Below are 22,790 nucleotides of genomic sequence, written 5' to 3'. Positions count from 1 at the left end.
ATTAAACAATAGGTGTTAATTTTTAATTTTTATTCTTATAAGCAAGTTAGAATGACATTTATATAATTTCGCTATTTAATTAAGGGTTTCATGCTTTGAATATATAGATAGCATATAAGGGATAAAATGAAAAGTCACATGAATAAATAGATTTGGTGGCTGGCCAAAAAGAGTTATAGAGACTACCCGATCAAATTCTTCTTTTTGTTTTTTTGTTTTAATTGTTTTGATTGCGGTCGATAAATTTAATCTGCAATATACATATATTTTTATTATCTCCCTCCACTCTTTTTTCTTTGAATCGATCCGCACATCGCGCGAGTACGTATACTAGTACAATAAATGAGTGGGAGGACAACTATTAAATTGCACAATAAATGGAGAGATCAAAATTATGATTGCAAAAAAAATAATATTGTGATTGAATATTAAGGATCTCTCTTTATTGAGTTTTATATAAAAAATGTTAAAATATATGTATAAGATGAAGGAAAGAAGAGGGTTATAATGAGTTTGAATTATCACAACCAACTCTAGAGGCTTTAGTGAAATTAAGGAACCTTTTAAGAATGCTTGAAATAAAACAAGTAAATGGTTGAAACTGAAAGAGAAGTTTTGAGCGTTTTTTTCAGATTGAATTCGCTCAGTTTGTATTGTGAAAAAACAAATGTGGTCAAAGTTAAAGTATAAACGAATGGAATCATTTAAGCTAGAAATTAAATTCCTAATATCGACTTGATAATAAATATCGAATTTCATGTCCCTACATGCCTACATATCAAAGATGAGCTCGTTATAATCCAGATACCTTGTTGATATAAGCTCTTGCTATTCATTTTTTATTATGATTTTGCGACCAAATAGATAAATACTAGTGTTACGAAATATGCTACGTCCTTTAAACTTTATTATCTTGTAACAACTCAATTTTTTTAAACCTAATTCTATTCTAACCTAATCAAGTGCAACATGGCACTTTAAATCATCAAAAGCCATTTTGATAAAGGATTGTTTTGTATGAATTTTTTTTCCTTTGAATATATTTTCCAATGTTTAGTTGGTACGTAACTTATGTTATAAATATTAGAGTACGGTTCTCATGTAAAATATAGAGTAATTTTTTTTAAAGAACCACCGTCATGCATGGCTCACATAGAATTTGTCACACTTGAAGAAACAAGAAAATACAATGCCTTTTGACTTGTGGAGTATGCACAGTCTCCACAAGTCACTTTAGGTTATATTATTATTATTATTATTATTATTATTATTATTATTATTATTATTATTATTATTATTATTTTTGGTAACAAGCACTTTAAGGTTAACAAGAAGAATACAAAGGGAGAAAGAAATGTTCAAAAGGTGAACTAGTTTGTACTTCATGAAATATAAGATTCGAAAGAGGCCCTTTTTTAATTTAATTTTATCCAGAACCACTGTACATTTGTGCTTTCCTTCGGGGTGCTTTGATGAAATCATAATGAATTAACCAAAATAATCACCCAACGGCTTAAACGAAAAATAGCTGGTAGAGGTATATCCAATGGGCGTTAGAGCATTGAGATGAACTTTACCTAGTACGAGAGGACCGGGAAGGACACACCTTTGATGTATCAGTTATCGTGCCCATGGTAAACACTGGGTAGCCAAGTGCGGAGCGGATAACTGTTGAAAGCATTTAAGTAGTAAGTCCACCCCAAATAAACAATGAATATGACCGGTTATTTGTGTAAAGCTAAAAGTTTTCTCCGTTTTAATATCAATATCATACAAACACAGGTAGAGTTAGGTGGGCGAAAGGGGGCCCCTAGCCTAAATTATGCTGTATATGTAAGATTAAATTTTTATGTATATATATTAGATGTTGAATTTACTTTTTTATTTTTTAAATCTCCCTTTTTACCATAGTAAATAATAAATAAAGAATTTTCCTTTGTTTTAATATGGGGTATCATATAGTAATAAATAAAGGTAAGATTTCCCGTGATGGACCCCAATACTCGCTATAACGGACCTTTCACAATCTGACACTATTTGACCGTTACAAATTATAATTTTTAAAAATTATTCAAATTTGGCCCACATTATTGCCACTCCAACTTTTGCTTTGCGCAGATACTCAACTCAATGTTCTCTTTCCCTCTCTCTCAAATCCTCATTTCTTCTGTTTACTCAAGAACCAATTTTAGCTTCCATCCCTCAATTTTCCATCAAGCATTTTGAAGTTTCTTAGTATAAACTCAGCTTTCTTAGTAAATTATTGAGAATCAGGAAAGGGCATGTTTGGGATAAGGGGGTTTTATTCATAAAATGCCAGTTTCCACAAGATCTCAGATTACTGACTCTCAGGTAAAAAATGATCTAAGAATTAGACCAAGAACAGATCAAGAAGATTCCCAAATGTCTAGAAATATGAGAAATCCACACCACGGGTTGAAAGAGAAGATGAAAGCACTTACTCTTTTATATGAACAGCAAAAACAAGCCGCTGCTGCTACCAAGAATCAATATTTCAAGCCTGAAGAGCCAAGATTTTCGACTCATCCTAGTGTAGACCTACTCAGCTCCGGTAGAAATGTTGAGAAAGAGCAAAAAAATTCAAACCCCATTATTAGTCATGTGATGAGGGAGAACTCTATGCATAATACTTCAACTGTGACCAGAACTTACGTGGCGCCACGGCAGCCTTCAGTGGTGGAGGATTCGAAGGAGAATGTCGCGGTGGCGGCTGGAGGTGATAGAATAGTAGGGTTTTCTTACCCCAAAAGGGGGAATGCGTCTACTACTGTGGCAAGAAAGCTTTCAATGGGAAGTTCAGCTATGCCACCGCATACAGAGCCTAAAGTAACTAGTAGGAATACTAAAGACAATGTACATGAATTGAATACTATTTCGGAGAAAGTCAGCAGCAGGGGGGGTAGTGGTGATGATAGTGGTGGTAGTAGAATTCTTGTATTTGTAAGGCTAAGGCCAATTTCAAGAAAGGAGAGAGAAGCTGGAGCAGGCTGTTGTGTGAAAATTGTGGATGGAAGAGATGTTTATCTCACCGAGTTTGCCACTGATTTGAATGATTACCTTAGGCTAAAGAGGCTCAGGGGTCGCCATTTCACTTTTGATGCTTCCTTTCCTGATACCGCTACTCAGCATGATGTTTATTCCACTACGTGAGTCAGAAAAACTTCACAAGTTTTTTTGTTTGTTTGTTAATTCCACAAATTCCATGATCCATTGATCAAGAAAACATTTAAACAATTTTGTCAAAATTATCAATACTATGATTAGTTTAGTCGTAGTAACTTGATAGTCTGTGCCAGCAGTGTCATTTCTAGTATCTTTTCTAGTATCTTTTCTAGGTGTTTGTTTAAGGCATCTCACTTATGCAGGCATCTCTTTTTAGTATCATTTCTAGTATTTTAGAGATGGCATTTGTTTAAGGCTTCTGACTTTCTGTAGTCTTCCTTGAGCAAAAACCAGTTCTTTTATGGCAATAGAGTATATTGTCTGTCTAGCATATCTTATCTAGTTGTAACTTTTGGTAGGCTAAGTACTCTCACATTAAGGCTTTTTACACTGAACTATTGGAATATAATGGACTTAAATAGAGAGCGGAATGAATATAGATTATTCATATATCAGACTCCAATTGATTTGGTAATGAGTCATAGGGATTGGTTCATTGAACACAGTGAAAAACTAGACATCATCAAAATAGTCAAAGCTTAGCAGATTTTCTGAGATTTAATAGCTTCTTTAATGAGAAGGGATTTTCTTTTCTTGGGATCAATGTTTTGCTATCAGAGGTAAGACTCTTAAGTCTACTCCTCTTCATCGATAAAATGTAGATAGAACTGAACACTTGGAATCTTGTATCTTCCAGAACAGCAGAGCTTGTGGAAGCAGTTTTGCAGGGAAGAAATGGTTCGGTGTTTTGCTATGGTGCCACAGGTGCTGGAAAGACATATACAATGCTCGGTACCGTTGAGAACCCAGGGGTAATGGTATTAGCAATAAAGGATCTCTTTAGCAAGATAAGGCAAAGGAGCTTTGATGGGAATCATGTGGTTCATCTTTCCTATCTAGAGGTCTACAATGAAACTGTGAGAGATTTGCTGTCCCCGGGTAGGCCTCTGGTCTTAAGAGAAGATAAACAGGTTCGTGTTTATTTCTAAAGGATGATCATCCTCACAAACATTAGTGTTTCCCCCTTGTTTCTTTATTGAATAAACTGCACACTGCTCGATATGCTTCTTTTGGTTGTGCACCTTTTATACTTGTCGAGTAGTAGTACCTGAAATTAGGAAATCAGAGAGATGCCTTTAAAATGTTGACTGCTCAAAGCCATATATAGAAGAAAATTGACAAAAATATGATGAGATTTCTCACTGCTTGTAATGCAGGGAATAGTGGCAGCAGGGCTTACTCAGTATAGAGCATACTCCACAGATGAAGTAAGTATCATTCTTGTCTTCTGGAATTGTCATAGTAGAGTATTAGTTGCTGAATCAAAGTTGTTGACCTGTATTTCTCTTATGAGAACAGGTAATGGCATTGCTCCAACAAGGAAACAGAAACAGAACCACAGAGCCCACCCGGGTCAATGAGACGTCCTCACGCTCTCATGCTATTCTTCAGGTCATTGCAATTTTTGGCATATTATTAATTCATGCGCCACTGCCATTTCTTGACTTTTAATGAATGTCTTTTTCAACACACAGGTTGCAGTTGAATACCGTGTCAAAGATAGTTCAAATAACATTGTAAACCGAGTTGGAAAGCTGTCACTTATTGACCTTGCTGGTTCAGAAAGAGCTCTAGCTACTGATCAGAGAACCCTGAGATCACTTGAAGGTGCTAATATAAATAAGTCACTTCTCGCATTGAGCAGCTGCATCAATGCCCTTGTTGAGGGGAAAAAGCACATTCCTTATCGGAATTCTAAGCTCACTCAACTACTCAAGGACTCACTGGGTGGTGCTTGTAACACTGTGATGATTGCCAATATTAGCCCAAGTAGTCATTCATTTAGTGAAACCCAAAATACACTGCACTGGGCTGACAGAGCGAAAGAGATCCGAACAAAGGTTAGAAATTCAAAACTACTCCTCTGTGACATTGTTTTGCAGCCTGGTTCTCATCATAAGTAAAGTACTTTTAATGGCCATCATGATATTTTGCCTTCACTATGCAACATCTACTTTGGAATTAAGGTGTGATTGTTTGCTTTATCGTTCATTGTTTACTGCCTCTAATGCAATTTATCATTTTAGAAGTTACTAGACACTAAATCACTGGCCCTTTGAGGTTGTACTAACATTCTGCAGCTTACTTTGTACTCTAATACATTGCAGTGTGTGTAATGCCTACTTATCTTCATGCAATATCATGAGATTCTTTTTTTTTTTTTTTAACGAATATTGTGTTTCTGGAGGTTATTTCATACTCCAAATTTTTCATAGGCGGCGCAGTCTATAATGACATGCTGTTGACACATATATATTAGTTGTGAAGCATCTATAATTTTTAAGTATTTAGGGATTTGTTACTGTCCTAATATCTCCTTCTAACAATTGCAGGCTTATGATGCGCATGAGGAAATACAAGTGCCTGATTCTGGAACAGATCAGGCCAAGCTATTGCTTGAGCTGCAAAAAGAGAATCGCGAATTGAGAATGCGTTTGGCTCGTCAGCAGCAAAAACTGATTACAATCCAGAAGGAAAATTTGGCTGAAAACTGTTCCCCTAGCCCATCTACAGTTTCCTCTATCTTATCACCAGCACCGTCTTCTGCTCAGCTAAATGAAAGACGAAAAGCAAGACCCTCTTTCTTTGGTGGAAATTGTTTTACCCCCGAATCCAAGAGAAGAGGTCCAGATGAGTCCGTTAGAGATCTTAAAAAGGCAGTTAAGGGATTGGAGGCAGAAATTGAGAGACTGAAAAAGGATCACGCATTGGAGATAAAGCAGAAAGACGATACAATCCGTGAGCTGTCACGAAAGAGTGCAAAACCAGCAGGAGGGGCACAAGTTGGTGTAAAAAGGATCGTTACAAGGGCAAGCTTGCGGCCTAAGGAAGCACGTGATGTTGATTTGAAGAGTCCAAGTCATCGTTTTCACTCTCCAGCTCCCACAGCTAAAAAACGCAGCTTCTGGGATATAACAACAGCTAACAGCCCATCAGTTGTCACTTTAAATGGAAGAAAGACCAGAAGCCATGTTAACACCGAACAGGCAGCTGCTCCATCCATGCTTCTCCAGGTACATTTGATATCTTCTACATTCATTTCACATGGCATTTATTTCATCGAGTTTTTGATTATCCATGCTTCTTCAGGTATATTTTCATATCTTCAACATTCATTTCACATGGCCTAATTAGTTCATCAACTCTTTAGTTATGTGTTAGATATAGAGTTATGTAAGTAAACAGCTAAACAATGATCCATAGACTTTAATTTTTAGCTTAAAGAAAAGGTTAGATGTTTCTTGAAAATCCCAGCATCATACTACAACAACAACAATACAACTACCCCTCAATCCGAAGCAAGTGAAGTTGGCTATATGAATCCTCACTGTGCATGTCACTCTATTTAAGCCCGTCTCAGTGCAATATTATTAAAACATTAGTCTATCTTGCACTAGTAGTTAATCTGCATGTTCTATTGGCACAAGAACCAACATCATAATCATGCTTTAAAGTGTACCTTTGAGTTTCTATCTTCTGCAAACTGATGCAGCTTGCATATCCATGTTTCTGGTTTGTGTTCATGTTTGGGCCACATGTCTTCAATTGCACCACTCAGCCAGGGTTTGCTCGCCAGAATGTAAAGCACTAAAGAAGGCAGATCACTTGGCAATTTCAATCAAACTACATCTTTCACGCGGAGCAAGGCAATGGAGGAGGCATTCACTTTGTATTTGACAACAGACTAACTATCTAACAGTGATTATATCTCTAGTTGTTCTTCTAGATTGCCTGGTCTATTGAAGTCATGCTATTAATATTATTTCATTGTTTCGTCACCATCAACCTAATTTTGAGTTTGAGTTAGTGGGTCTGGGGAGGGTAGTGTGTACGCAGACTTTACCCCTACCTGGGTAGAGAGGTTGTTTCCAAATAGAAACTCGGCATCCTTCCCTCCAAGAACTCCCCACCTCTTGGTTGGAAGTGGAGGTTGCTTATCATCAGAGCAACCCCTCTTGTTTTTACTACATAACAGTCTATCATACTATGGACTTGCTCTGAATGATCTCAGAATACTTTAATAAATCTTTATTCTGTTTTGTCTATTTGTTAATTAACTTAAAGCGAGGTGGTTGGCAGTTATGACTAAAACCAGAAAAGAATTTGTGAAGATATTGAACATGGATATTGTTGTTGAATGAAGAATTTTCTTAGAGGGCCCTGTCTATCAATCTTAACTAGGAGTGAATTGTGATTTGGATACAAAACAAACGACTCAGAAGATTTTAAGCTTGCAGCACCTATTTAACTATGGTTAACTATTTGGATGTGAATGAGAAAAAAAAAGGAATTTTAGCTCCATTTCTTTTGCTAACGACAACTTTGGAAAAATGAGAATGTATAGCCGCGGTAAAATTAATAGCCGAAAAATGTATAAAATTTGTATATTTTTTTTTATATATATACATTTGTATGTTATATATAAAAATTATACAAGTTTTATACACTGTTTCGACTACTAGATGTAAATAGTTTCTGGCACGGGTTAAAAGTGATAATACCCCGACAACTTTCCAAAATGCTACAGAGTCGAGAAAAAAAAGAAGGGCAGCCCGATGCACTAAGCTCCCGCTATGCGCGGGGTCCGAGGAAGGGCCGGACCACAAGGGTCCATCGTACACAGTCTTACCTTGTATTTTTGCAAAAGGCTATTTCCACGGCTCAAACCCGTGACCTCCTGATCACATGACAGCAACTTTACCGGTTCCCACGGAGACGAGACAGAACTAGATAAATATGGCCCAAACACAAGTTTGTTGTGGCACAGTAGTATTACCATACGAAAAAAAAGAAAGAGTATTGTTGTAGGAAAAAAGACAGAACACCATTCTTGCTTTGAAATGAAGTACATAAACTGTTAAGGAAAAGTTTGTCTGAAAAATCAGACCATAACTGAAGTTGATGACAACTCTTATCATATCATAATAGACATAACATCAATTAAAATTACTACAATAAGTTTGTATTGGTAATAAAAGAGAACCTATTTCCAGATTTTTTGGCGATGATCTGACCCAAATGGTAAGCTGCCTACTGTTATTCAATGGTCCACAATCAATTGCTTTTGATGTGTGCTTACCAACCAACTTGCAGGTAATTTAACTCCTTGGAAACAGCCTCTCTGCCCCTCGGGGTAGAGGTAAGGTCTGCGTATATATTACCCTCCCCATACCCCACCTGTGGAATTACACTGGGTTGTTGTTATTGTTGTTGTTGTTGTTTCAGTCTTTTCCTTTTTGACGTTGAAAGGGAAAAAAGGGATTATTTTCTGAACAATAAAATTCAGAGGAATTAAAACTTATAAAGTTATCCAGCTAATATTACCATGTATAAGCCTAATTAGGAGTTGGTTAACCCATTGGCATCATTATGAATGATGTTTCCTTTTTTAATAACGTCCTGTTTGGAACATGTGGGAGGATCCGAACGAATTCTGCTTTCATTTCCCCCGTATGGAGCACTGAGTTACTTACGTTACGGTTTTCAGCAGGCAGACTGCACTCTAGGCGGCTAGGAAGGCTCGCTAAACCAGCAGCCAGACCAAGAATGAATGTGTAATGATGGTGATTCCACACCAGGCTCAATAAAAAATTGAATGTAGAAAGGGGATCCTAAACAAAAAAGGAGTCCAGCGTATAAGGGGAGCTTGGGCACACTAAAATTATTTCACTAAGTACCTACTGCTCATAAGCACGTTTGCACGTATATATGTATTAGGTAATCCTACCATTAAAACTTAGTCGGATGAGAAGAAATTAAAAAAAAAAAAAAAGTTGTTTGTGATGAGATTTGAATTCTAGTCTCCCTTGGTCAGGGGCGGATCTAGTGTAGTAGGTGCGGTTTCTGTAGACCCAATAACTTTTGCACGTACCATATATATATATACTAAAAATTTCATTAAATATTTGATTGCAAACTCAATTACTTATATATTTACTTGAGGTCGCCGTGAAAACCTATAAATTTCAAATTGGATCCGCCTCTGCCCTTGGTCCAGCGTTATCTTTTTTTTTTTTTTTTTTTGCTTTTTAGCCAAAATTTCTTGAATGATCTTTTAACAACGGTCCTAAATCCCTTTTGGCCCAACATGACAAGGCATGAAGATGTGTAACTAGGCACACTTATTTTTGGTGTGATATGCAAAAAATAAAATGTTTAAACAAGATGGTGCATAAGCACCAAAAAATCAATTTTTTTAACAAGTAATGACCCAAATGAATAAAAGTAAACTGCACTGTACTTTTTCCTAATAATTGAATAATTAGTAGCAGACTGATAATAATCATAACATACCTAAAACACCTATTTGGTGGGGAAAGAGGGATAAAATGATGTTTATATACCACTTTAAACCGTGTCATATCTTGCTAGGACCTGTAAAATCCTTGAGATTTTCATTTTTGTTAGTATTTTCCTCCTTTATATATATCAAATTGCAACAGAATATGCAAATTATTACACATGATTAGATGGGACAGACTACAAAAAATAGAATTCCTCAGCAATTTTTGATCATATCCTCCTTAAAAATTGATTTGATTAAGTAAAAGCAGCACGCCAGCAACCAAAAGATTTATGTGAATCAAACAACTATTGAAACTTTGAATAATGATAACAACATGATCAAAAGAAAACCTCGGTTACTGTGAAATGTAGTAATAATCTTAATTTGTTCTCTACCTTTGATTGTTGTACTCCATGACACATCCACTAAGATCATGGCCCCTCAAACATCAACCATTTTCTTTTTACTTTGTATAAAGGATACCAAAAATAAAACAAATGAATAGAAAGCCTTGAAACTAGGAAAATAATCATTGCATACTGTAAACAAACTTTTGTTTGAATGAATATATCTTTTCTCCACATAATTAAGTTCTAGTAACATCATATATTACCTACCCCTTAGTTATATGATATGACGAGGGAGCCACGGTAAAGTTGTTTTTGTATGATTTATCATTCACGAGTTCGAGCCGTAGAAGCAGTCACTAATGCTTGCATTAGAATAAACTGTCTACATTACACACCTTGGGGTGCAGTCCTTCCTCGGATCCTACATGAATGGGGATGTTTTATGCACTGGGTTACCCCTTTAGTTATATGATATTGACCTTCTCTTTCAAATGAATCTTGGCGCAACAATTGAGTTGTCTTCGTGTGACCAAAATGTCACGGAATCGAGTTGTGAAAACAGTTTCTCGCATAAATGCAAAATAATTTGCATACATATACCTAATGTAATTTCGGTTCTTTTCCAGACTCCTCGCATTGTAAGAGTTCAATGAATCATGCTGGCTTTTTTAACCTTCTTTATTGAGCTCCTAAACACGGGCGGTTTATATTTTATGGTCTTCTTTAGTCAAGATTGTGATCTAATCCTTATTATTAGATGTCTGTCAAATAAAGATACAAAAATCTTGAATTTTTTTGAAACATCTACTGGTTTAAAGGGAAAGAAAGTTTCGAAGCTGAGTAACATGGCAGTCAGTGAAGGAAACTTTGAGTTGATTTTTGCTTTTGAGGACTTCTATGATTGAGCTTTAGTAGTAGTTTAACTTCTCGGGATTCTCATGTTACTTTGATCAAGTCTAGACCAAAATATGCACCAAAACCAATGATTGGAACATGCAATTTTTATACCCTTTGGATCAGATGCCAAAAATTTATGTAGTATTGTATCAAGCTAGTTGCCAGGTAAAGGAACCTAGCAAATCTTTGAAGTTTTGTGGAAAAAAGCAGTCAACAAAAGAAGGAAAAAGAAAAACAAAGCCCCCTATTACAGTCTCTTATCTGCTGGGAATAACTTTTTGTCATCACAAATTCAAAAAATAATGAAGAAGTTAGCAAAGAGATGATTGTGGTAAAAGATTCAAGAACTTAGTGATTAGAATTTCCAGAATCCAAACAGTTGGCCATGCCACAGACCAATCTGGAAAGAAAAAATTGTAACAAAATGCCAAACTTTGATGGATAAAAAGCGAAGCCCGGTGCACTAAGCTCCCGCTATGCGAGGGGTCCGAGGAAGAGCCGAACCATAAGGGTCTATTGTGCGCAGCCTTCCCCTGCATTTCTTTAAGAGGTTATTTCCACAGCTCAAACCCGTAATTTCTGGTTTTTGGAACTTTACCAGTTACGTCAAGACTCCCTTCCGGACTTTGATACAGGAACAAATATTGAGCCAAAATGCCATGGCATCAGCAGAGAATTAGAGGACAAAAAGAATAAATATTTGTCTTATCTGATCATGCAATATTCAACCAAATGAGAATATTATGCCAGTGAACCTGCTAATATATTTCAGTAATATAAGTAACATATATTTCCATTCCACCCAAGAAAGTGAAAAATACAGTAAACCAGTTTCCATTCTCCAACCAGATTTTGTTGTCCAAATAAAAGACAAAAAGAAAATAAAAAACATAGAACATTGCTAAACCCCCATAACCATGACTCCAGAAAAGATTATATTCAGTTGAACATGACTTAATCTAAGATTCTAATAAGTGGTTAAGACCTTAAACTCTGAGCAAATAGACACTAAGTTCAGGAGCTCCATTACTATCAGGATTCATCATGTAAAATGCCTCGGAATCTCTAGACCCAATAACTCTCTCAAACTTAGCCCTCATATACATAATCTCCCCAGAATCAGCACTCTCTTCTCCTCCATTCCCTGGCAAAACACCAGCTCCCATTGATATTGGCTCAACTGCTTTTAGAATCTGTAATTCTTTTGGCCCACATTCCCTTCTGTTGGCAAAACCACATTTTTTTCCATTGCAGTAAGTTCTCCATATAGGCTCATCTGTGAGTCTAGTTGCTTTCTTCTCTTCCTCTTTGTCACATTCCAATGCAATTCGAACTAACCCGGACGCCATTTCTTGGACTAATCCACTTATAGGAGTGGCTAACTCAACTAAGAAAGCTGGTTGTGAAGTGGAATCTTTCTGAAATGCAAAATGTACATGTCCACGCTTGTGACCAAATAGGGTACCTACAACTCTGGTTCCAAGACCTTGTTGTAAGTTTCCTCTGTTTCGTCCGAGTGAAGTTAGAACAGATTTTAGCCTGGCCACTGCTATAGTTTGCAGCTTCCTCCTTGTTGCTGAAGCTGAAGCTGATTCTTGTTTTAACTGGTTTTCCTCTGTCTTGTTTTCATGTATAGCGTTCAAAGTAGAAGACTTTATATTCTCTGTTTTCCCTTGTTCATTTCTGTTGATGTCTGAGGAGGGCTTTGAGGATGGATCTTTATGTGCTATTTCATCTTGTTCTTCTTCATTGCTGACTTTAGCTGTCCAGTGGAACTGCCTCTTAGAAGACAAGTCTTGGAAACTCTTAGCCATGATTGTCTTCATCTGAGAAAAGAAAAATCAAGAGTAGTCTGCACTTTTAAAGTGGAGAGTGAGGACTGAGGAGGGGTAGAAAGATTCTGGTTTCTTCTTTATTAAATGGATTTCCTTTTTCTTTTCTTATTTGTTCGAGCAAATAGGAATCTGACACAAGCGTCCCCACATACTGTCGTGGGAATTTGGGACTTAGGAGTGTCAAAACAATAGGGAAAGGAGAGAAGGCTTGAGGAGGGTGTGGGGAGAGAAAGGTAAATGTTTTGAAATAAAGAAAGGAATCTCAAGGAGACATAAGATGTGTTATTTCACTTTCTTGTGGGGTATGGTGAGAAAGAAGTAGCTTGACTGGCTCTTTTTGACCTGAACCAAAACAGTGTTTTATAAAATAAAAAAAAAAAAGGTCACGAAAATCACAGTGAAAGAGAGAACCAAAGAAGCATCACTATTTGCAGTAGACATCCTCCCAACACAATGTTCTGCTTCATGTTTTGTTCGTATGATAAAACCTGCACCCCATATCTAAAAGGGAACAGACCGTGATAATGTTTGCCTCAGCTCAGCAATCACTTAGATTCTCATACCATACAAAAAACATGAAATATAATGTCTCGACTCAAGACACAGTAACCTGCGATACACAGTGCATCAAAGCTGACACTCTGATCAGGATTTACAGTTCCCTCATCCTCTTTCATTTTTTTAAAATTTCGTCACGCCAACTTCAGACCTGATACTGTGGGCCTGAATGAAATGGAGAAACAGAGGCATGTTTATTTTCATTTCAGTGTTTAATTTCTTTTAGTTTCCCCTCTCCAAGAGGGGTTGCTCTGATGGTAAGCAACCTCCACTTCCAACCAAGAGGTTGTGAGTTCGAGTCTCCCAAAGAGCAAGGTGGGAAGTTCTTGGAGGGAAGGATGCCGGGGTCTATTTGGAAACAGCCTCTCTACCTCAGGGTAGGGGTAAGGTCTGCGTACACACTACCCTCCCCAAACCCCACTAAGTGGGATTATACTGGGTTGTTGTTGTTGTCCCCTCTCCTGGGTTGTTATTGTTGTTGTTAGTTTATACTGGGTTGTTGTTGTTGTCCCTCTCCAAGAGTCCAAGGTAGGGGAAACGACTTGCGACTGGCAGACAAAGAAGTGAGTGAAAAATATAGGAGATTAGGATTCAAATGCCAGCAAAAACGAAGACAGTTAGGAATAAAGGTGAATCAAAAGTATACCAATTAGGCATCGTTGAGTTGTAAAGCCTCTACAAGTATGACCATTCGCATTCATCATTCGTCCTACAATTTTTATTTGGTAAAAGTAATAAAGATGCAAACCCGGAAGAAATCAATTACATTGGTCCTGGTGGGGGCTGAGTCGACCAATTAGTGTGAAGAGCCAACTGATGATAAAGAGCACTAGCAATTCCCACTCTGACGAAAATAAATATACTAAAAGCACTGACATTCTGAAGCAAATTTACTAATTACAAAACATATGGACATAATTAAAAGAGTACAAATTGAACTCATGTTCACAAGCAGGTGCCAGGATCTTTTTGTACATGATAGAAGAGAAACCACCTCTAAAACGACTGAAAGGTGCTGATTGCCTACAGAAAAAGAAAAAAAAAAGGAGGTCCTAAAGTTGGCTATCCAATTTTTGCTCTGCTTCTGAGTCTTGTTGTTTGGGCGGAGCTGCAACAACTCTATTCATCCTCGCACGTGCTTCAGCAAACATCCTCTGTTGCGCAGCCAACGCTTCTTCTTCAGTCATTTCAGCTACATTGCTACACTTCCCAGCTCTCACAGTGTCCTGCGGAAGAAACACAAAGCAAAGGGCAATCGTCAATGAAAATCTTTTCACATTTCAGATGGTTGCAAAAATTATCGGATTCAAAATAAATGTCAGCTAGCACGACAATCGGCTAATTCTCTAGCCATGTGCAGAGGTTTATCGATCAAAGGTGAGAAGAAAAAAAGAGAGGAATAAATATAACACTTTGTGACGCATCCATGAAAGGTTGGATACTTCCGTTCAACAGCAGAAGGATGTCTTAAAATGTCCTAATTTTAGGCCATTCATAGATTCCAACTCATGTAAGGAGACAGAAATGAGCCCTTACGTACCACAGTCTCCAGTTTGTGTTGTTCATATGCAGCATAAACTTCTTCAATATATTCCCCAAAGCCAAGAACCTGAAAGACAAAAGCTGTTCACAATTCCAAGGAAACGGAAGGATATCCAACAAATTTTCACAGCTTAACATATTAAAATAACCTAAAAGTATACTGTTTTAATTAAGGTTTCTTGTTACTCAACATACAATTGAAGAAGTATTTGTACCACGCTTAAAGGTTAAAACTGGTAAACGGATTTCACAATGAAAGGTTGTTCCTGGAGACGAAAAGAAACTAGAATGTGATCTCTGCAATTGATAAGGCCTAACATCACGTTTGGGGGAGAAACAAACTAGCAAACCAAACATGAAAGTAATTAACAACATTTGCATTTCATCATCCTTATTGGCATTGTGCAACTTCATGAGCTAGGATGAGAAGTAGGTTTGAACTTCTTTAAATCAACTTCAAATGAGCTCATGCTAAGGGTGATTACAGGTGAAAAAGACAGAGAATTGCAAAAGAAGCAAGATGAAGATGATGAACATAATAGAGAAACTGCAGGATCAAGAAGTACCTCTAAAGCCTTGAGTACATGCTCTGGTGCAATTGTTCGTTTATCTTCTCTATTACAAACTTCATTTGATTCTGATGAGATAAGATTGATGAACTCTGCACAATAACAATGAAAGGCAGAACACCATGCAAATGAGAAAAATAACCATATTAAGAAGATTCGACATGTATGAATTCAAGCTAAAGAGATGATATTATATAATCAAGTATAAGGAAAGAAGATAGGAGAAACTTCAATGCTGTTCAAATAGCAAACAAACATCACCCACCAAAACATTAACGGAAATATGCTTATCAAAAACATCAATGGAAGTAGGTAAATAAAAGCACTGTAGCGAAATGAATTATTACACTTTGTTTCTGCCAACCACATCCCAAAAGATCTTGAATGAACAAAAAGATTAGGGAATAGGTTGTCTTATAAGAAAGGATTAAGGAATAGGTTAGTATAACAGAGTAATGATCAAGTTTCATTAGAACTCTCGCTTTTTGAGTTACCAGGAGTCATCGACGGAGTACAACTTAAGATGAGTTAAAAAGAACTTGAAAGCCTTTAATAGTTACCTGTCTACCCAACTATGTCCTATTCTTCAATGCTTATCTCATCCTCTGTCTTGTGTCTCACAACACTAAATCGGAAGAGTGACAAGTGACAACCAAGGGCTAACAAACAACTAGAGAAAAAGCTTCCTAGTCAACCGTCGTCCTCCAATGTAAATACAGATTATTACTTATTCCCCCTAATATTCTAGAGAGGCATAGATGCTATTAGAAGCAAACACAACGGCCAACACTTTAAATCACATTAACAGAACTTTAAAGAACTTTAAACTAAACTCAAAAATTAAATCAGACACATTAAAATCAACTCACCTACACAACATTCAATCAAAAGATCCTGAGCATCTCGGGCAACCCGGACATCAGGAGGCAACATCTCTTTAATAATCTTTGTCATAGTTGCTGAGAATAGAAAATATTACAATCAGTATAATATTCAGCAAATCAAACAGATAAGTAACCATCAGGAAAAATCACATATCTATCCCAAATAACAAGCACATGATGACAACAAAAAAGATTATAAGGTGAAACCAGAAGCGCAAAAAAAACTTCAATATTACCACTATTTGGATTTCGCAACTGAAATCATGAATCTCATTATCTAATAAATTCAGATTTCTTTTCAGAAGCAGTTAGTATCACTTAAGTCGCGCACAAATCAATTTTTACCCTCTTCGGAAATATTTCACAAAATCCCCTTTCCCTGCAGGGGAGGAACTAAAGGGAGGCAAGAGGGTTCAATTGAACCCCCCTTCCAGAAAATTTTAGAGTGAAAAAGGCCAAAAATGATTTTTTTTGGTTATATATAACTGTTGAATCCCATTTCCATGAGGGAAGATTCTAGTGTAATGGTAAAGGGATTTAGGGGGTTCAAAAATTGCTATAGGTCACATGTTCAAATCTTAGGTATGACACTTCAAGATTTTTTTGAATCCAGCTCTGCCACTATCTCACAGCCTTGTAAAAATTGCTACAATAGCTTTTATTAACCCTAACCCCTCCTCCAAGAGAAATTAATATCACTCTCTGCTTACTCCTTATTCATCCGCTCAAAATCTCGTAACATTAGGTTTTAACACCAAACCAAACAGGAATAACATGATAATTCGCCAAAAAATATATTATAAAAAATACAGAATCACGATAGCTACAAAAACAGAGAAACATAGATCATTCTATGAATATATACCACACATACGCAGCTGTAAAAGGAGAACATGGAGAAGGAAGAGGAAAACCTTTGGGAAGCGAAGCATCCTCCTTTGTTTTACCAACGATATCCATTGGATCCATTTTAACCCTTCAAAACCAAATCAAAATCTCGAATTTAATACCAAACTCATAAATTCTTAGATAAACAAAATCGAAAGAGCTGAATACGAGAAAACAAATATAAAACAACTATTTTTACCTTACAAGGAGACAATGCGAAACTGGCAGATCGGCGAGAAAATTGAGCTGCAAGTCGGCCGATTTGAAGAAATCGGAAAGGGATGGAAGTAGGTGATCGGAGTCGCTGACGGTGGTGGTTCATGGTGGATATAGAGAGAGAAGGGTGTGTCCGCAGACGACTAGGGCAAAGCGCATTCAAAGAGGGATTCTCCACGCGCGAAACGGAAGGTGTCGTGCATAATCCGCGGGTCCCATCTTTCTTGTGGATGCTAAATGGGGCGTGGTACGCACGCATGGGCGAAGTGTGTGGGATTGCATGTAACGTATGTTGCTTATATAGTTTTCAGCAAAACGAAAAAAAAGGTCGGGTGGATGGAGTTAGTGGTTGCCAATTAAAGGGAGAGGAGACGAGAAAGTTTCCGACTCTGCTGGATCTGCCAATTATGTGATGCCAACCCCATTTCGCTCAATATGGGCCTTCTGTAGTTGGGCTCGGGGCTCCATTTTGGAATAGAATCATTACACAAATAGCCTGACTAATTTACTGTTTATATTTCTTAACTGGTTAAGTGATTGTCTATTTAAATTAAATCTTCATTAAAATCTGGCATTTTGGCTACGACCTTTTCGGTTTGAGAAAATGATCAAAAGGGTCTTTAATATATAGGGGTTGGACTACTTTGGTTTATTGTATTATGCATTTTTTATGGAACTAATATATCGGCACCTGTTGCTTTTTTTGAGCCGAGGGTCTCCTGTAAACAGTCTCTCTACCCTTCGGGGTAGGGGTAAGGTCTGCGTATATATTACCCTCCTCAGACCCCACTTGTGGGATTATACTGGGCTGTTGTTGTTGTTGTTGTTGTTGGACTACTTTGGTCCTTTTTTTTATTAGCAGGGATCTATTATATATAGATCATAAAATAGAGTTTACATAGTTAACATTGCCCAAAGGGACATTACCTATTTGGTTATTACATAACATACTAATGTCTCGCATGACATTTTTGTTTCCAAGGGATGCAAGCTTAGTGCTTGCATCTTTGCTAATATTTTTAACTAGGTAGATAGAACCTTCATAGTCAGAGGATAAGACATCGGTTACAAAAGATGGTGGATAGTGCATAATTTCGAGATCCCAACTATTGTTTACATGAAGAGCATGCTTAACTACCTTGTGAGCTGGTTTGTTGGCCTCTCTGAAGTTGTGCTCGATTGTTTGAACTCTCACCTGGTTTATCAATAACATGCATTCATGAATAATATTGTTAAGCAATGTGTTACCATTTTATAAGTAGTTAATGACATCCGTAGAGTCCGATTCCACTTCTAAGTTAATGAAAGCTTGTTCCATTGCAAGATGTAGGTCTGTCTTTAGTGCCATCAACTCAGCAAGCAATGGTGATAGGCCAGGTAGAGACCCCTGGAACCCAAGCACCCATTTTTCGTTATTATCCCTGAAGAGGGCAGCAAAGCCTACATCTAGATGTTTCTTCCTTAAAGGAGTCGTCAATGTTAAGCTTAATATGGTTATAAGTAGATTTAAGCCATTTTACTGAGATGTGGATTTTTTATTGTGGCATAATTTCATTTTCTGTGAGGAGTTTATATTCCACTATATGTTTGTGAGTATATTGCATGAATGATTTGTTAGTAGTGTTATTAAATAGGTTATTATTTATATTGACCCAAATAGACCATATAGCAAAGGGAAACATTTCTTTCCAATTAATGGTTTCTTCTTTTAGTAAACAATTATGATCACGAATGTTTGTCAACCAAATACTAGTTGTATCCCAGCTGACTATGTCTATGCCTAAGTGTTTCCAAAAGTCTTTTACGGCTGTGTAGTGCATAAAAATGTGGGTAATTGTTTCCTTATCATTCTTACAAAAGGTGTAAGTATGGTCAATGTTTATACCAATGCGGTTTAAGTAAGTTCTAGTAGGAAGTTTGTTATGGTAGCATTTTCATAGTAAGAATTTTATTTTATTGGGACAAGTCAGCTCCCAAATCCAAGTAAAGTCCTAAGCTATGTTTGATTGGGTGTCTAATGGATTATAGCACGACTTGCTAGTAAAGTGACCATTTGTGGTTAGTGACCAAATAGGAGTGTCACAATTATTAGAATTAGGAGTGGTGGCTTTTATTTTGTTAATCAAGGAATGATGAAGCTCCATAGAGATTTTTGATAAGGTCCATTGATTGTTAATCTATATGTCCTTAATGGTTAGCAAATTATCAATCGGGGCAAGGGGACCATAGATGCATTGACGTAACGGTGGGGATTGGTGGATCCAACGATTATTCCAGGCGCTGAGAGAAGATAACTTATGGGATATCCAAGTAATACCTTTACTACAAATATCCCATCCTTGGATAATAATATACCGAATAAACGAAGAATTTTTAATATTCTTTCTGTATGAAGCTCGTAAATTGTTTTTACCCAAGAGGAATGAGTGTTTGAGATGAGTCTCCAAGATAGGTTGGCTAGGTTTACTATATTTTTACTCTTGGCCGTATGAATCCATAATCCACCGTCCTTTTTTGTCCTTGGTGATATTGTCCCATTTTATAAGATGAAGTTTTTTGGAGGTAGTATTTATGCTCCATAAGAAGTTTTCTTGTATTTTGTCAATATTTTTTAAGAATCTTTGAGGGCAAGAGGGTATACTGCATAATGTGTTAGGGAGTGAATTAAGGCATGAGGTAGATAGTGTGCACCTGCCTTCCATTGTAAGGCAGTTTTTTTTCCAAGTGGCTAATCTTGCTAGCATGTTGTCAATAACAAATTGAAAGTCAGTCACTCTAGTTTTTGAGTTTGTAATGGGAAAATCTAAGTATTTTCCAAATGTGTGACTAATATTGATATTAAGGACACTAGATAGGTTGTTGCATTTTTTGGGGGGGACAGTGTTTGGAGATAATAATTTTCAATTTGCCCCTATTGATAGACTATCCTAACAAGGAACAAATAAATCAAGTCAATGTTTAATAGTGTTTATAGATTTATTAATCTTACGATCATCCGCGTAGAACAAATGTGATAATTGATAGTTGTTTTTTCCTACGGTTATTGGATCCCAACATCTCATATTGTGATGACCCAAAAGGCCATCTTATGTTTTAGAACTCAATTTCGTGTTTTGAAGCCTTCAAAATCTTATTTTAGTCATTCTCAATTTGCGTGTGCATTCTGGACGTATTTTCAGAAAGCTTTTATGTCGAAAGTTGATAAAAATAATAATTTTTGCTTTTAAAAATTGATTTAGTTGACTTTGGTCAATGTTTTGAGTAAACGGGCTTGGACTTGTATTTTGACAGTCCCGATGGGTCCGTATCAAAATATGGGACCTAGACATATGCCCGAAATCGAATTTCGAGGTCCCTAGCTCGAAAAATAAATTTTTGATGAAAATTGAAAGTCTGAAAATTTATTGGTTTTAAGAAATTGGTTAATGTTTGATCTTATTGGTATCAGGCCCGTATTTTGGTTCCGGAGCTCAGTACATGTCCAAAATAATATTTATGCCTTATCTGTGGAATTTTGTGAGAAACGGAACTAATTTGACGTGATTCAGATGTCCGGGTGTGAAAATAGGAATTTCAAAGTGTTCTTAAGAATCTCATGTGATTTGGTGCTAAATTCGTAGTTCTAGGTGTTATTTTGACGATTTGATCGCACGAGCAAGTTCGTATGATGTTTTAAGTCTTGTGTGCATGTTTGGTTTGGAGCCCGGAGGGCTTAGGTGAGTTTTGGGTAGACTACGGAGTGATTTGAATTTAGAAAATTTTGTTGGCATGCTTTAGGTATTCAGACTTCGCAATTGCAAGGTCTGGCTCGCAAATGTGAGCCTCGCATTTGCGAAGAAAATAGCAATTGCGATCAGCACTGGCCACATTTGCGAACAATTATTCGCATTTGTGATGTTAACATGCCCATGACAATCTTCACATTTTCGAAGGGAAGTTCGCATTTGCGAGGTTTGCATTTACGAACCCCTGATCGCAAATGCGATACCTGCAGCTGGTCAAAATGATTTTGGACGGGATTTTTCATTCATTCTTCAGTTTTTCAAAACCTAAAACACAAGAGGCGATTTTCCAAAGACTTTTTCTTCCCCAAATCATAGGTAAGTGATTCTTAACTAGTTTCTTTCAATATTTCACTTCATTTTACAAAATTTTAACTTAGAATCTAAGGTTTTCATGGTGGAATTGGGGATTTTTGGATAGAAATTAAGGATTTCGAAATTTGGGGATTTAGACCTCAAATTGAGGTCGGATTTTAAAACCAATTGTATATCCGGGCTCGGGGTGAATGGCTAATCGGATTTTGGTCCGAATTTCGGGTTTGGATCAAGCGGGCTCGGGTGTTGACTTTTGTTGACTTTTTCAAAAATGGCCTAAATTGAATTCCTTGCTATCGTGGGTAGTTCCTAAGGCTTAAATTGAATCGTTTGATTGGTAATTTGCTAGATTTTATTGGTCCGGAGGCTTGTGTGAAGGGAAAAGTTGTGATTGAGCTTTGAGTTTGTTCGTGTGATCGAGGTAAGTATTGTGTCTAACTTTGACTCGAGGGATTAGGGATCCTGGACTTAATTGCTATGTGAAAATCCATGTGAGTGGCGTATAGGTGAGGTAAAGAGTACCCATGCGCCGCCAATTTATCTCTTTTGCCTGTTTTCTTCCCGTTTTTATTGTATTTTCTTTCCTGCTTTAACTACTAAATGTTTTACTGGTGTTTCCATGCTAAATTGCTATTTTTCGGACATTGTTTTCCATTATTGAAGGTATTAGCTACCCCGTAGTTTTATTATCTCATATTATTAGATTAAGCTGGTTTATCGTGCTTTATGGTATATTTTGGATTGATTTCAGTGAGTAGCATTATTGTGTGAAGTTTCATAATGTATAAGTTTTTCATTTGCTTTGGTTTGAGGTTTGAATATTGTGAAGAGTTTTGAGCTAATTTGTGAAATTTTGTACTTGTTGAGTAATTTATGTTGATATGGTGGGATCGGGTTGCGCACTGCAACAAGATGAATAAGGGTGATATATTGAGGAGGAATAAGGGTGAATTGCTATTATATGGTGGGATCGGGTTGCACACCGCATCATGAAGAATACGGGTGATATACTGAGGAGGAATAAGGGTTCATATTGATATTGATTATATGGTGGGATCGGGATGCGCGTCGCATCAGTTTATGTGTTTATGTATCTTTCTTCTACTGTAAACTTGTTCTTTGGTTTTGCATTTTACTTAAGGACTTATTATAGATGGGTTTTGATGAGATAATTGAGTTATGTATTCATTCCTTGCAAGTTACGATTTTATTTTGTTCCGTTCTCCTTCCTGCTTTTATTATACACTGTATGCATGTTATATTGTAATTGCCCCGCCGTAGCCTCATCACTACCTTATCAAGGTTAGGCTCGGCACTTACCAGTACATAGGGTCGGTTGTACTGATACTGCACTCTGCACTTTACGTGCAAATTTCGGAGCAGGCAGTGGTTGATTGAGAGGTTGGCTTCAGGTTATATGGTGTG

At 36.9% G+C, this 22,790-nt stretch overlaps 3 protein-coding genes across 4 annotated transcripts; 1 reads left to right on the top strand and 2 right to left on the bottom strand.

The window, feature by feature from the left end:
* Positions 1–2,097: 2,097 nt before the first annotated feature.
* On the top strand, positions 2,098–7,399 carry LOC104216304 (kinesin-like protein KIN-8A). 2 transcript variants are annotated; one of them, XM_009766328.2, is made up of 7 exons: positions 2,098–3,167; positions 3,881–4,154; positions 4,401–4,451; positions 4,543–4,635; positions 4,719–5,084; positions 5,577–6,257; positions 6,803–7,399. In XM_009766328.2, the coding sequence occupies exons 1-7, from the start codon at positions 2,314–2,316 to the stop codon at positions 6,833–6,835; spliced, it is 2,352 nt and encodes a 783-aa protein (XP_009764630.1). In that variant the 5' UTR covers positions 2,098–2,313; the 3' UTR covers positions 6,836–7,399. The 2 variants fall into 2 exon arrangements, with proteins under 2 accessions (XP_009764630.1, XP_009764629.1); XM_009766327.2 differs by having other exon boundaries at positions 6,737–7,399.
* A 4,152-nt stretch (positions 7,400–11,551) lies between these two features.
* Positions 11,552–13,453, bottom strand: LOC104216305 (protein MIZU-KUSSEI 1). Its single transcript, XM_009766329.2, has one exon. It carries the CDS (start codon positions 12,600–12,602, stop codon positions 11,763–11,765), a length of 840 nt encoding a protein of 279 aa, XP_009764631.1. The 5' UTR covers positions 12,603–13,453; the 3' UTR covers positions 11,552–11,762.
* A 561-nt stretch (positions 13,454–14,014) lies between these two features.
* LOC104216306 (protein Dr1 homolog) lies at positions 14,015–17,652 on the bottom strand. The gene is made up of 6 exons (XM_009766330.2): positions 17,252–17,652; positions 17,079–17,140; positions 16,150–16,239; positions 15,278–15,372; positions 14,710–14,778; positions 14,015–14,395 (listed from the first exon to the last, which is right to left on the bottom strand). Exons 2-6 carry the CDS (start codon positions 17,131–17,133, stop codon positions 14,222–14,224), a joined length of 483 nt encoding a protein of 160 aa, XP_009764632.1. The 5' UTR covers positions 17,134–17,140; positions 17,252–17,652; the 3' UTR covers positions 14,015–14,221.
* Positions 17,653–22,790: the final 5,138 nt, after the last annotated feature.

Source organism: Nicotiana sylvestris, chromosome 3, assembly GCF_000393655.2.
Source record: "Nicotiana sylvestris chromosome 3, ASM39365v2, whole genome shotgun sequence".
NCBI classification, from domain to species: domain Eukaryota; kingdom Viridiplantae; phylum Streptophyta; class Magnoliopsida; order Solanales; family Solanaceae; genus Nicotiana; species Nicotiana sylvestris.
The sequence above is the reverse complement of the archived record's forward strand: the minus strand, read 5'-3'. Positions and strand labels throughout refer to the sequence as shown.